The following is a 12,558-nucleotide window of genomic DNA, read 5'->3' as shown; positions in this document are numbered from 1 at the left end:
CATTCACCACCACTTTCTGGGCACGGCCGACCAGCCCGTTTTTTAGCCAGCGAAGGGTATTCCTGTCCCAGTAACCTCTAGGTTCTATACTTTAATGTGCAATACAGGATCACATGTCTGTTTGTTCTTATTAGCGTAGCTTGAGTCTAAATCATAATGATTGTTTTGATTTTTATGCATTTTCTAAGTATTGCTGGCAAAGATCAGTGTTTTGCTTGGGTTTTGCATTGAAATATCGTGGAACCACAGAATGGTTTGGTTGGAAGGGACCTTACAGCCCATCCAGTTCCAACTCCCCTGCCCTGGGCAGGGACACCTCCCACCAGACCAAGGGGCTCAAAGCCCCACCAAACCTGGCCTTGAACACTTCATATTTAAGAGCAGTAATGACCTATAAACACCCCAATTGCATAAACATCTTGGTTGAACAATTCTTTATTCCTGTGTTTGTATAAATTAGCTTTGAGTGGCATGGTTAGCAAGTTTCCACAGAATGTCAGACTTTACTTTTGGGTTCACTTTCTTGTTTCAGAAGGCAGGTGACTTCTAGAGATTTAAGAGTTAAATTCAATGCATGTCAGAAATTTTGGTGCATGTATTTAGGTATGCTAAAGAGTTTTAGAATCAGATTATGTCTGATTGTTTTCTTTCTTACGATTTTTTTTCTTTACTGCATTTTCTGTGGCTTTGTTTTTCTTTTCCACACTCTGCAGAATGGGTTGCTTGTGTCAGATCCAACTTCCTGGTTTTGTGCTACCTGCACGACGTGAAGAATATCCTGCAGCTTCATGACCTAGCTACTGGTGCTCATCTCAAGACTTTCCCCCTAGAGGTTGGCAGTATTGTGGGATATAGTGGCCAAAAGAAGGACACCGAGATATTCTATCAGTTTACTTCCTTTTTATCTCCAGGTAAGATTGAGGTTTTTTCCCCTTTAGTTATTGTTCCTTTTCCTGGGAACAGCATCTTTCTCGTTTTCTGTTCTTTCATAGTTATTAGGTATATGTAAGGTGCAGATAAAACTGCTTCATCCCACGTAGTAAGTAGCGGTTGTGCACTTCAAAATGTACCAGTCCTTGATCCATGAAGCCTAAACAATACGCCTACTAACATTTAAGAGACCTGCATTGAGAAATTACTCAACATTGGCTTGTACTAGAGATGAAATTAGAGCATTCTCACAGCTCTTATTTCATACAGCAAGATAGAAGTTTACAAATTGTGTGGAAGACAATTTGTAATGTATTGAATGTTATTTTCATCACAATGTTGAAGAACATTAATAAAAGTCGCAGAAGTTCTTTCTCAGACAGCTTTGTAATTCATTTATGCACAGCCTCATTAGAGCATCCTTACTATCTGTCCTTACAAAACTTGGTGGTGTGGGATTGCTGTAAGAATCCTCTTTGTACAATCCTGCAAAGCCAGAGCTGTCCAAAGCGTTCCGTAATATGTGTGTGGCACACCAATAGGTATTCCAGAATTTTGAACAGGATGGGAGTTTCTAGGCAATTGTCAAGCTAGCATATGACAAAATGAATTTGCTCCTCTCTCTTTTCCCCTCCCTCCCTGCCTTTCTTTCTTTATGGCCCAAACAATCAATAGGTAATACAGGACAGGATTCAAATACGGAGAGGGGAGATAGGCTCCAGAATCTTTCTTGTCTTCCAGGGTTGTGAGTGATCATGAATCATAAGATGATCAAAAATGTTCTTATAGCAACTGATGTATGTTTTTGCTCTGTTTCAGTTAGAGCACAACCACATTGCAAAGTGGCTGTGTAATAGTTTTGATAGGTTTGCTGGTTTTGCTAGAAAGGGTTGTGTCAAATTATCAAAATTATGTTTCACGCTTAGCAGGTAAGAAGTGTGATGAATTTCCTGTTATTATCATCTTACTGTTTACATAACCAGAAATAAGATATATTATGTTTCCAGTTCCCCTTTTAAACAAACTTTTAAACAACATTCAGATCATTGCAGCCCTTGTAACTGGAGAGGAGCTTGAGGACACTTTGGCATTTTTCTCTGACTTCATCCCAGCTTGATGGTTCAGATAGTTCCTGTGCTCACATCCCACCTCGTGGGCCAGAAGTTGCCAGTCTTAGAAGCCTCCACTGTTCATCTGAGCTGAGCCAGTGGAGTCTGTGCAGCTGCTAAACATGTGGAGGGGAAGAGCCCGGAGATTTGTTTTGGCCCGTGGCTTGCCAGCCAGCCAGCAATGGTTGCTCTTACTGCCTGCTAGTTGCTTAGGCAGGTTTTTTTTTCTCCTTTTCATCCATGTGCTTAGCATCTACAGAGAATTCACCATGGCATAACTGAGGCAGAATGACCTGGAATCTAGAAGAAAGAGGAAGGGAAGAAATGGAGGTAGACTGTATGGGAATAAGGAAAGGATGAGAAAAGCAGACCAGAAAGGTAATTTTTAGGTAGTCGTGTGGGTATTTTTTAATTTGCGTGGATCCTCCATTCACCATATCAGTGGACTAACCAAGCAAAAGGTATGGGACTGGTCATTCATTAACCTAGATCTTCCTACTTTACTATTAGAAATCAATATAATTTGCATTTATATTAAGTTGCACTATTTTTTCTTTTCCTAATGAGAAACAAATTAACATCCTGGTGTTTAAACCTACATCAAAAGTAATAGTAAACATATATATGTGAAATAATGAATAAAGCAGTTCTAAAACCATAGATGCTAACATAATAAAAATGATTTTTGCTGCTCCCTGAAAAATACGGTTATCCCTGCTGTCCTTTCCAGTCAGACACTTAGGTGAGCACTTGAATGTTTTGCGTTTATTTAGCACCCAGCAACATTACTATGGTTTTGGATATTAACTGTCACGCCATCAAAAATAAAACAGAACAAGAGATGCCATAGCAGGGTTTCAATTGCATGTTAATGTAATATTAGATTGATTGACTCCTGAAGTGCAGTCTGTGACTGTGCTTATGTCATCGTGGGGTTTCCTAATACGCAGCTATCCTGCCTGGTCTGTGTATAATGTTTGCCAATACGTTATCCAGCTTGGGCAGCTGTAAATACGTCAAATAACTGCTCAGCCTGTCACTGCCTGGTGTGCTTTCCTTTGTGCTTTTGCATCACTTTCTGGATCCTAATCTTTAAGGGAAATGCTGCTTTAATGCTTGTTTGTACCTGTCACCCTGCATTAGGCTTGCTAGTCACTTTGTGAAAAATGAAGACAAAAAATTCCCAGCAGATTAGAGTGGTCCTGCTTTTATTCCCCTATTAATTCACCATGACGGAAAGAGACTTTTAGCAGTTATTAGAAATGTTAGTTTTCAGCTGTGTTCATTTGCCAATCTGTATCTTTTTGATTTTCCACAGTCTATAAAAGTGATTTAATGAGGCAATTCCCTTGTATCCGATATGTTTCCTCATTATTTCTGTTTCAGTATAATTTTTTATATCTAGAACCTCTGTAAAAATTGCTTCTGGTTTCTTGAAAGTATCTAAAATGTACACAATACAGCAGTATTTCAATCAAGTCCTGTCCACCTTGGTTAATTTTATTACATTGAAGATCCCTATCTCAGAGAGTTAAAGCACTGTTGCCCTTAACTTTAGCGTTCTTTTCCCTAATACAGGTTTAAAATGTTAGACCTGCTTGTTGTAAAGCAGAAAAACAAGGAATAATTAACACTGAGATTAGTTTTATGTATCATACGTACCGGTAGTATATCCATCCATATTAGGATTTTGTAGTATGTTAACCACTGTGCAAACACAACGATAGTCACACTGTATGGCACATGCTCAAATGTTATTAGGGCTGAATGACAGGAAATAAGATTTCTAGTCTGAATGCAAAATTCCTCTTGGATCGTTACACATCTGTGCAGTGTCTAGATTGCTACAGTCTCTGTGATTCTGCCTCTGCTGCGTCCTAGAAGTTTTATACTACTTATAGTCATAAATTTTCTCGTGTGCACAATTCTTTGGAAATCATAGGTGCAACTCATCAAGTGAAGTTGCCTTCAGACCTGCAGGATCAGGATGTAAAATAAATGATAGGAGACCAAATTCTGTTCAGTTACATAGGTAACCTTCGCGAGTCTGCCACAATTTCAAGTGGATGCTCAGCTCTTTCCGTTTTCTGGGGACCTGTTTGAATTGTCATTTCAAAATACTTTATCATAAAGAGAAGAATGTTGACCTGAGTGAAATTCTTGATACATTTATTCTCAGTCTGGTGGCTCTAGAGGAGATGTTTTAAAATTGACTTTATACTTCTTTCTTCCAACATTATCATTCTCAGTAAGTACTATGTAACTTCATGAAAACAAATCTTTTTTCCATTTTGCTTAACCCACTTTGGATACCTGGCTTTGTATGGGTGGTGACAGTTGTTCTTTCTGTACAGAAAGCCTTTGCACCCTTCCTAGATGAAGTGTGTGTATGTACATGTTAAATTACGTAGTAACTGAAAGAATGTGTCTCGAGCTACTGTTTTTCAGCTACTGAGTTACCTTTGCCATTCATTACTCCATCACAGGGCCTAAACCAGCATCCTTTTATTGGTGGACATCCACTAAGCTGACAAACTTGCACTCTGTTTTAGGTATTATATATCACTGTGATCTGACCAAAGAGGAACTGGAGCCAAGAGTTTTCCGGGAGGTGACTGTGAAAGGATTTGATCCTTCGGTTTACCAGACAATTCAGGTAATAAACATGAATCCTGCTGTCTTGCTGTAATCACTTATGCAAGTGTTTAACAAAATTGCACTTGGCAAAGGGTGAGAGGGTTTTGATTAGCTCCTGGGTTGCAGGTCTGTGTGCGCTCTGAAGGAATTCCACCAAGTCTTGTTGAAGATGCCACTGCACATAACTGGGGCAGACTCAATCCCCAGTCATCTTACGTTATGAGGCAATGCATTCTCTGATTTTTTCCCATGTCATGGTATTCTTTGATACTTGTTTTAACATCAGGCTGCTGCTTTTCCATGTTTATGTATTTCTTCCACCAGGGCATCTTGGCAGGTCTCCTGTAGGCAAGTGTGTGATAGGGCAAGGCTGAAGAGGCAGTGGAGAAATAGAGGAAAACTTGGAATAGCCAGTCGTCTTCCCAGCACTTCCACAGTATCCTGGGGCCCACCATGGGAAGTGGCAACAATAGATAAAACATTTCTGTGCCCACTATTCTTGTATAAAAATAGTGATGATTTTTGCCACAAGTTCATACCATGTATCTCTATTACGACCTCAAGAAGAAATTGGGAGGAAAGAAGGAAAAGCATTGATTCTTTTGTAGCTGGCATCAAATATGAAATCTGCCATAGAACTATGAAAGGTCTTAACCATGAATATTTGAAAGGAAAGCAGGAAGATATCTAGTGATGTGAAGAGAAAAATCATGTTCATTCATGCTGTTTAAGAATTTCCCATTCTGTCCACCTTTCCAAGAAGTGCCATAGTATGTTGTGTTCATTAATGCATCAGTGCAGTTACACTTGGAGCGACTCACTTTGATTTTCATAAGAGCAGAATTAGGCCTTTTGCCTTGCAGTGCTGGAACAACTAGAACAAGGAGCAAAAGATAAAAGCAATTTAAAATACATACATATTTGTAATTAAAATTTCTAATGTAAAACCCCATGAAGTAATTATTGTACAGGTCTAACGGCTTTTAGTATTAGATGTTTAAACAATTTGGGACAGCAACCCTTCCGTTCTATCTGTACACTACCTGGTACCATAGGATCTGGGTCCATGGGATATTGCTTCAGTACTTAATAAACAGTAGGTTAGCACTGCATTAATACTCTGTTTTAATTGTTTCCCAAGGTTCTAACGATTCATTGAGACTCCTTGATTAAAGAATTAAAAGACAAACGTATTTGTCCTGTGTAGCGTCATTTCATGAAAAACAGCTGTTGTCAAACATGCCTCCTGCCTCTTGGGAGGACAGGATTGCATGGATGCTTTATAAAGCCGTCAAAGGTTCAAATTTCCTAAGAGGCTTTTTGCCTTGATTAAACAAAGATGATAAAGTAAGGAGGACAGCAGGTTACTGATTTATATTTACGTAAACTGCTTGTTAAGTGGTCCCATTATGACATTCTGCATTTCAGCATAACTAGGTGAGGACAAGACATCTGGGAATCAGGAAGGGATTTATCCCACTTCAAAATCTGAAATCGGGTCCATTGTGTCAGCTGGTCTCCCAGAGCTGCCTTTGCAATCCCTGGAAGGCCATAAGCTGCATCTACAGTAACAGGCAGTGTGGCATAATCACTGCAGGATTGAAATGGCTTGTGCTGAGGATCCAGTATCCGTTTTGAGAGTTTTACTTTGGACTAGCTGTAGTCCTGTCCTGTGAACTGAATTTCCATTATCGGTTGAAGTACTTTCGGTGCACTCCTGGAGTGTACTTGCTACTTGAGTTTCATCTGGAAGGAATCCACTCTGCAGACAATGAAAGCTCTCTGCTGTGGGAAAGGAGAGTGGTGAGGAGACTTGCTTTAGAACCATGCTTTTATTTTGAACCGAAATGCTATTGTAGGTGCACCAAAGGCTCTGAGAGGTATCTCAGTTTAGTATCATGGAGACTCCTTTGGAGGTGCCTGTTCCTCACACGTAAGGGAAGGCGTATAAGAATCAGCTAAGTTTAAGGCTTATCAAGTTAAGAGAAATTACTCCTATGGAAAACAGTGTAAGCTTCAGATGATATGGAACAGGTTCAGGAAAATACAGGACTCTTTGTAGACATCTGCTTTGACCTCATAACAAGTCTTGTGACTACAAAAATTATGCAAAATATGCATTTTAGGACTCTTTGTAGACATCTGCTTTGACCTCGTAACAAGTGTTGTGACTAAAAAAATTATGCAAAATATGCATTTTCAGTAGTAAGTGATCTTTCCACTAAACACAGCTTTGGTAAGCCCCTGATAAAATACTGGTCAGGACTTTAAGAAAGATACGCAACTTCTAGAGAAAGTTCGTAGAAATTTGTTGAAATCATAGAATCATTTATACTGGAAAAGACCTTTAAGATCATCGAGTCCAACCATTAACCTAGCACGACCAAGTCCACCGTGGAACCATGTCCCTAAGTGCCACGTCTACATGTCTTTTAAATACTTCAGGGATCATGACTCAACCAAAATAATTAGGGGTCTAGAAAAACAGTCATTATACTGTGATGCTTAGCATATTTAGTACATGTAATTTATAGAAGAAATATTGGAGGGTGGATTAATTATTTTATACGTAGGATTTTGCATCTGTAGAGTAAGTGTGGAATAGAGGATTTTTTTCTATAGATAAAGGTATAACAAGATCCAGTGCCTAAAGTGGAACTTAAATAAGCTTAGCCTGGAAAAAGGTGAAATAACCTAGGAGATAAAGGTAAGCAACAGTGTGACAGCATGGCTTAGAGTCTTTGAAAGGACATTACATATTTTTCTTAATCTCTTATTTTTAATTTTGCCTCTGGCACACTCACAGGGCAGATTCTCTAAACGCATGAAGACAGTAGCATGAGGTGGTTGTAAACAGCCCCATCTTTTTGTCTCTGCATCTCCAGACAGAAATAAGAGTGTTGTAGAGGACAGTTTGCTGGAAATGTTCTCACAGAGAATGTGTCTTTACTGCTTTGCTTAAATTCGTTAAGGGACTTCCACAGGATAACATCAGGGTGTAGTGAGCTGAAAAAGAGAAAGAAAACAGCATTCTCTTTAGGAAAGAACTTTGTACAATTATAATACCGCCATCAAACTCAGAACGATAATAATAGAACAGAAAAACCCATGTAATTAAAAAGAGTTTAGAAGGGGTTGCCGTAAATTAGAAATAATGTATTTTTCTAGTAAATCAAATTTTATGAACTAAGTATCTGGCAAAACAAAATCTCATTTTACATTTAAATCAATTACATGCTAGTTAAGGTGAAGTAGAACAGTAATACAAATGATTTCAAGGAGGAAACATGCTGTTGCTATGCCCTTCCAAACCTTCGCTTTGTAAATCACCGGCAGAGGTTCACCGCTCGGCTGTACTGGGGTGGAGGTCAGTATTCTGGTGTTCTCCTTACTTGCTCCTGCTCAGTACCAGCTCTAGGGAAATCTGACCTGTGTAGTTACACTGGGATCAGTGCTCACAAAGAGCACTCTTGGCTCACCGCTCATCCAGTTTTGCCTTTTTTCCACAATGATCTCAGTGGGGCAACATCTTGGAAGTTAGTTTTCTGTATCGTTCAGATCTGTGGAGAAATCTCAGCTGAGCTGTGAAAGAGGCTGTTTGTCGGGGCCGGAGCTGGGGCTGCCTGGTCACCGGTCGGTGACCTAGCTCAGCCTGTCAGGGCTACACACTTCTGCCAGACTCTGGTCCTCATTTCCATTTGTGGGGTCCCACTTGGACCCTTGATGATGCTTCTACTTAGAGGAGGGAAAGGGACATGGCAACTTACCAAAGCAGTTTATAAATGGCTGTCAATCTTGATGAAGACCTTGCACAGCCATTGCAAAACTTGGGCAACGGTGCAGGGAATTGTGAAAGAAACTCAAAATAAAGAATGCAAGAAATATACTGAGAATAGGTCAAGTTTGCTGATTACAAGAGCATGAACAACACTGCGGAATTTATTTCATAATTTTAATTTCCATCAGAATTACTAAGTAGTAAAGAAGAGTGTTGCTGGCTCTGTCCTGACCCGTGTCCTTAAGAAAGGCAGATCTCCTGCCAAGGTTCTTTCCTTTATTCTCCTATACCTGAAGAAATACCTATTAAGTCTAGCAATCTTCCTGGCTTTGTCTGTGTAGCATATATGAAAGTTTAATGTTCTTTAGCAGTCTTTGAACGTAACTGAGTTAAGAAGATTTGAAGTGTAAGGTGTCATATGTATATGAAACCTGAATTAATGGCAGTTGGAAAATGCCACAGTGCTTTTTTTTTTTTTTTGCTCTTTCGGATCCACTTTACAGTATTTCATAGAAGCTGTGCAGTGCAAGTGTGGACCAGTGATAAAGTTTACTACGCCAAGTCAATTTATGGTAGAGCAGCTGCTTTGTAGTACCTGAGGTTAACTTCTTACCCTGTGGCAGCCCAAAATAAGAACAAATGAGCCCACTTACCTCGCACTGAAGGGAGAGCTGTTTCAATTTACCTGACATTTACACCAGGGTAAGAGCATGCCTGTAGGTGGTTGACTCGATGTGACACCCCGCAAGTACATAATTTAACTTACTGCGCAGTAGCCTTTCCCTTGAAAGACCTTCATGAAAAAGTCAGACTTCAAAATGCTTGCCACACATAAAAAATTTATCCTGGCTACTTTTATTAAATGATATATTAAGTTGTGTTAATAACCTTTCCTCTGCCAAACTCTTCTTGAAATTTGTCTTGGCTTCCCTGCATGCTTCCATCCATCACAATGACAGACTTTTTTAGGAAATAGCCTGGGGTGGGTTTTACAGGAGGAAAAAACACTTTTGCAGGAACTTACAAACGGCACTTGCCATGAGCTGTTTACTGCATCAGTAACTCAACTGATGCTTTAAATAAAAAGCCTTTATTTTATCGTTACAGAGTTGCCAACTAAGCCAATATTAATACCTCACAGTGACACTTAATTGTGGATAAACAGTCTTCTGGCCTGGCTCACAACTCACCTACTTTTAGGCTGATATGCAGGCTTATAAGTGTTGAAAGTGCAACAATGAAAATGCTGTTTGGGTCCTTTTGCCATTCTTTGAATACCTTCCAGTACTGTCCTTAAAATAGTTTGAGATGAGCCAAAAATAGATGTTGCTATTGACAGATGCAGTTCGGATTAGCTCTTGCAGAACAACAGTGAAATTCATAACGCAACTTAGTTTTACAACTTAGCCTGATTGAAAAGCAGCTGCTGTTTAGATATTGTTGCAGAGCTGAAAGAAGGACAAGTCTTAAAAAGGATATTTCTTTTCTCAGGGCTGGGATGAATTTCCTCCTCTTTCTTTTGCAGAAATTATTTTTATAGGTGAAGTAATTTTCATGACAAGTTTATTGTTTTATTATTCAGTCTTTCAACCCCATCTTCAAGCCCTTGCAGCACTGATTTCAAGTTATGAGTCATTGATAGGGAAAAATTTGTCTACAGTCATTCTAATTCCTAGCGGAACTTTACACCGCACAGTTTGGCACAGGGGTTAATCTTGGTGTCGGGAAAGTACAGCGCTGAGAGAGGATGAGTCAAACGAGTTGTGGGAGAAACTTGCACACAGCACCTGCCCACGCTATTCCTGGATCTCGCCGTTGCTGTGGGTGTCATTCCATGAGCATTAGATTCCCTCATTAAAATTAAAAGTAACAGAGGGCAGCAGAGGAGAGCAGTGTCCTGTGAAAGCTGTAGTAAGCTCAACCCGCTTAGCAAGGCAAGAGCTGATACTGTCGTTGCTTTTGCAGCGTGGTTATAGCGATAATCTTAAGGTTGTTTCTTTCCTTTATCTATATATATATGAATAGATCATTGGAGTTTGGAGAGAAATTCAGTAGGTTTGAATCTATCTCTGTTTAAAAAAAAAAGCACTCTCATACCAGAGAAGAAAGGCATGTACTTTCTACATTGATTCTGAGCAAAGAGTTAACTCCCCTTTTCTTCAAGGGAGTAAGTTGTTCTGGCATCATTTTCTTCCCCCTCCTGAGAATCCAGCGCAGCCAAAAGGGGACTGATTTTTGAGAAGCTGGACCTTCTTGCTTCTAACAGTATTTGGGGTTTGGATCCTGCCTTGATCTCATGGGATGGGAGGGTAGAATTAACACTTGGGGGAAACAAGTTGCTTATTGTTGTTTGTTTCTATTTTACTCCTTTTATTTCCTTGCGGTTCCATATAGCAGTAAGGAAGAAAATGAAGAAATATTGAGGGGAGGAGGGAATGTGAACAAATAACACCGGTTTTAGTGCTTGCCACAGCGTGGCAGACACCTGCCCTCTTGCAGGGGGAAAGTGAGCTTTGAGCTGCTTCCATCAGAACTCCCAGAAGAAGACTGAAGTCTTCAGCACTGATCTTGGCCAGTGCTTTGGCAATGCCTGTGGTTTTGGCACCAAGACAACAGTCTCACTCTGGAGGACATCAACAAAATCACAGTGACAACTGTGGCAGTACTGGCTGTTCGCCTATGTGAATTTAGCATCTCGGCATGTGGTTGTTACAAACACCACTTTAATCTGCCGTTAGCTCTTCTAATTGCAGGTCGGTGAAGAAACGCTAGCTGAAAATGTAGTCCTCTAGTTTCAAGGCCCTGTATTTCTTGAAAGCCGAGAGATTGCATATTAAATATGTTAAATATTTATAGCCACAATACACTCTATTTTAAGGGGGAAAATTGTCAGTATGAAGGACTTTACATCTGGAAAGGCGTGAAGGATTTCCCGTAGTGACCTTACATGCTCTTGAACTTTGAAATCCTTGTGCCTGAGCAGAGGAGTAGCGGTTGGCTCTACACCCATTAAATTTAAGCAGTCCCGTGCAATGCACTTCAGATAATGCACACCAGTAATTCTCACAGACCATGATATTCCTTATGTGTCTGGAATAGGAACCAAATCTCTCTATTCCAGGTAAGAGGATGAAGTGATAGGACTTTGCATTGCTTTCTTCACCGATTCAGTTCAAATCCTGTTTTAAGGTCTAAATGTTTGGCGTTGCTTTATCCCCTTCTCGCATACCACAGGGGATCGCTGCACAGTTCGGGGTGTGGGGAGGTTTTGTTCAGCAGAATGCAGAACAATGGAAATGTGGTTTGGGATGGGAGAGTACAGAACTACTCTTGGGAAGAATTAGCACAATACCAGACCGCACAGTGGGGGGGGATAATACTAAAATACCAGTCTCGCTGTTCATTTGGATTCTCATACAGGCTTAGTGATTCACTAGTTCCAAGCTTTTAATATTAGATTGTTTATTTTTCTGCCAAGTGTGCAGGGAATTGAAGAGCTTCTTAAAATATTAGAGTCTGTAGAACCTTCAAGCTCAAGACTTTATAAAAACGTTCATTTGTTTTAAGCCTACAAGAGAAGTGCTTGCTTAGTAGTTTAACTAAAACTCATTGTGAAATATTATTCTTATGCCTTACTCAGTAGAACTTCTGTTTGAGCTCACAGGGGTTTGTTTTCCACTTCTCTACTGAATGGAAATGTTAGTTGGCATATTTGATCCCAAGTTGCATTCCATTCTCCGTTTCTTTCTCAGAATTCCTTAAAACACAAGGTGAAATAACATGGGTTAAAACAGAGCTGTAACCGTTGAACATAGCATAGAGAATGCCTTTTTACACACAGGAGTTTTAAACAAGAGCTTAAGCAATTGCAGTGGAGCTTACAGGATCATTTTACAACCTCTCATGTCTTAAATGATTGCATTGTTAGTTGTGAATAAAAAATAGGTTTTACTATTACAATAAAACACGAAGTACATTTTGCCATCAGAAAAAAGATTTTAAAAGTCATTCACTCAGATACCTTAAATGAACAGGTGTGTTTAAGCCTTCAGGAATCTCAGTATGTAGCTTCTCTGCTAATACAGAGAGATTAAAATGAGAATG

At 39.7% G+C, this 12,558-nt stretch overlaps 1 protein-coding gene across 1 annotated transcript in view; it reads left to right on the top strand.

Annotated features, from left to right (window-relative positions):
- Positions 1-713: 713 nt before the first annotated feature.
- Positions 714-12,558, top strand: part of LOC104166203 (prolyl endopeptidase) — a gene marked incomplete at its 5' end in the record, with an annotated part of 43,081 nt that continues 31,236 nt past the window's right edge. The window contains 2 exons of the mRNA XM_009706059.1: positions 714-911; positions 4,592-4,695. Of these exons, the coding sequence (XP_009704361.1) occupies positions 714-911; positions 4,592-4,695 (302 nt within the window). The remainder of the gene's footprint in view (positions 912-4,591; positions 4,696-12,558) is intronic.

Source organism: Cariama cristata, unplaced genomic scaffold (assembly GCF_000690535.1).
Source record: "Cariama cristata isolate BGI_N322 unplaced genomic scaffold, ASM69053v1 scaffold9118, whole genome shotgun sequence".
NCBI lineage: Eukaryota > Metazoa > Chordata > Aves > Cariamiformes > Cariamidae > Cariama > Cariama cristata.
The sequence above is the reverse complement of the archived record's forward strand: the minus strand, read 5'-3'. Positions and strand labels throughout refer to the sequence as shown.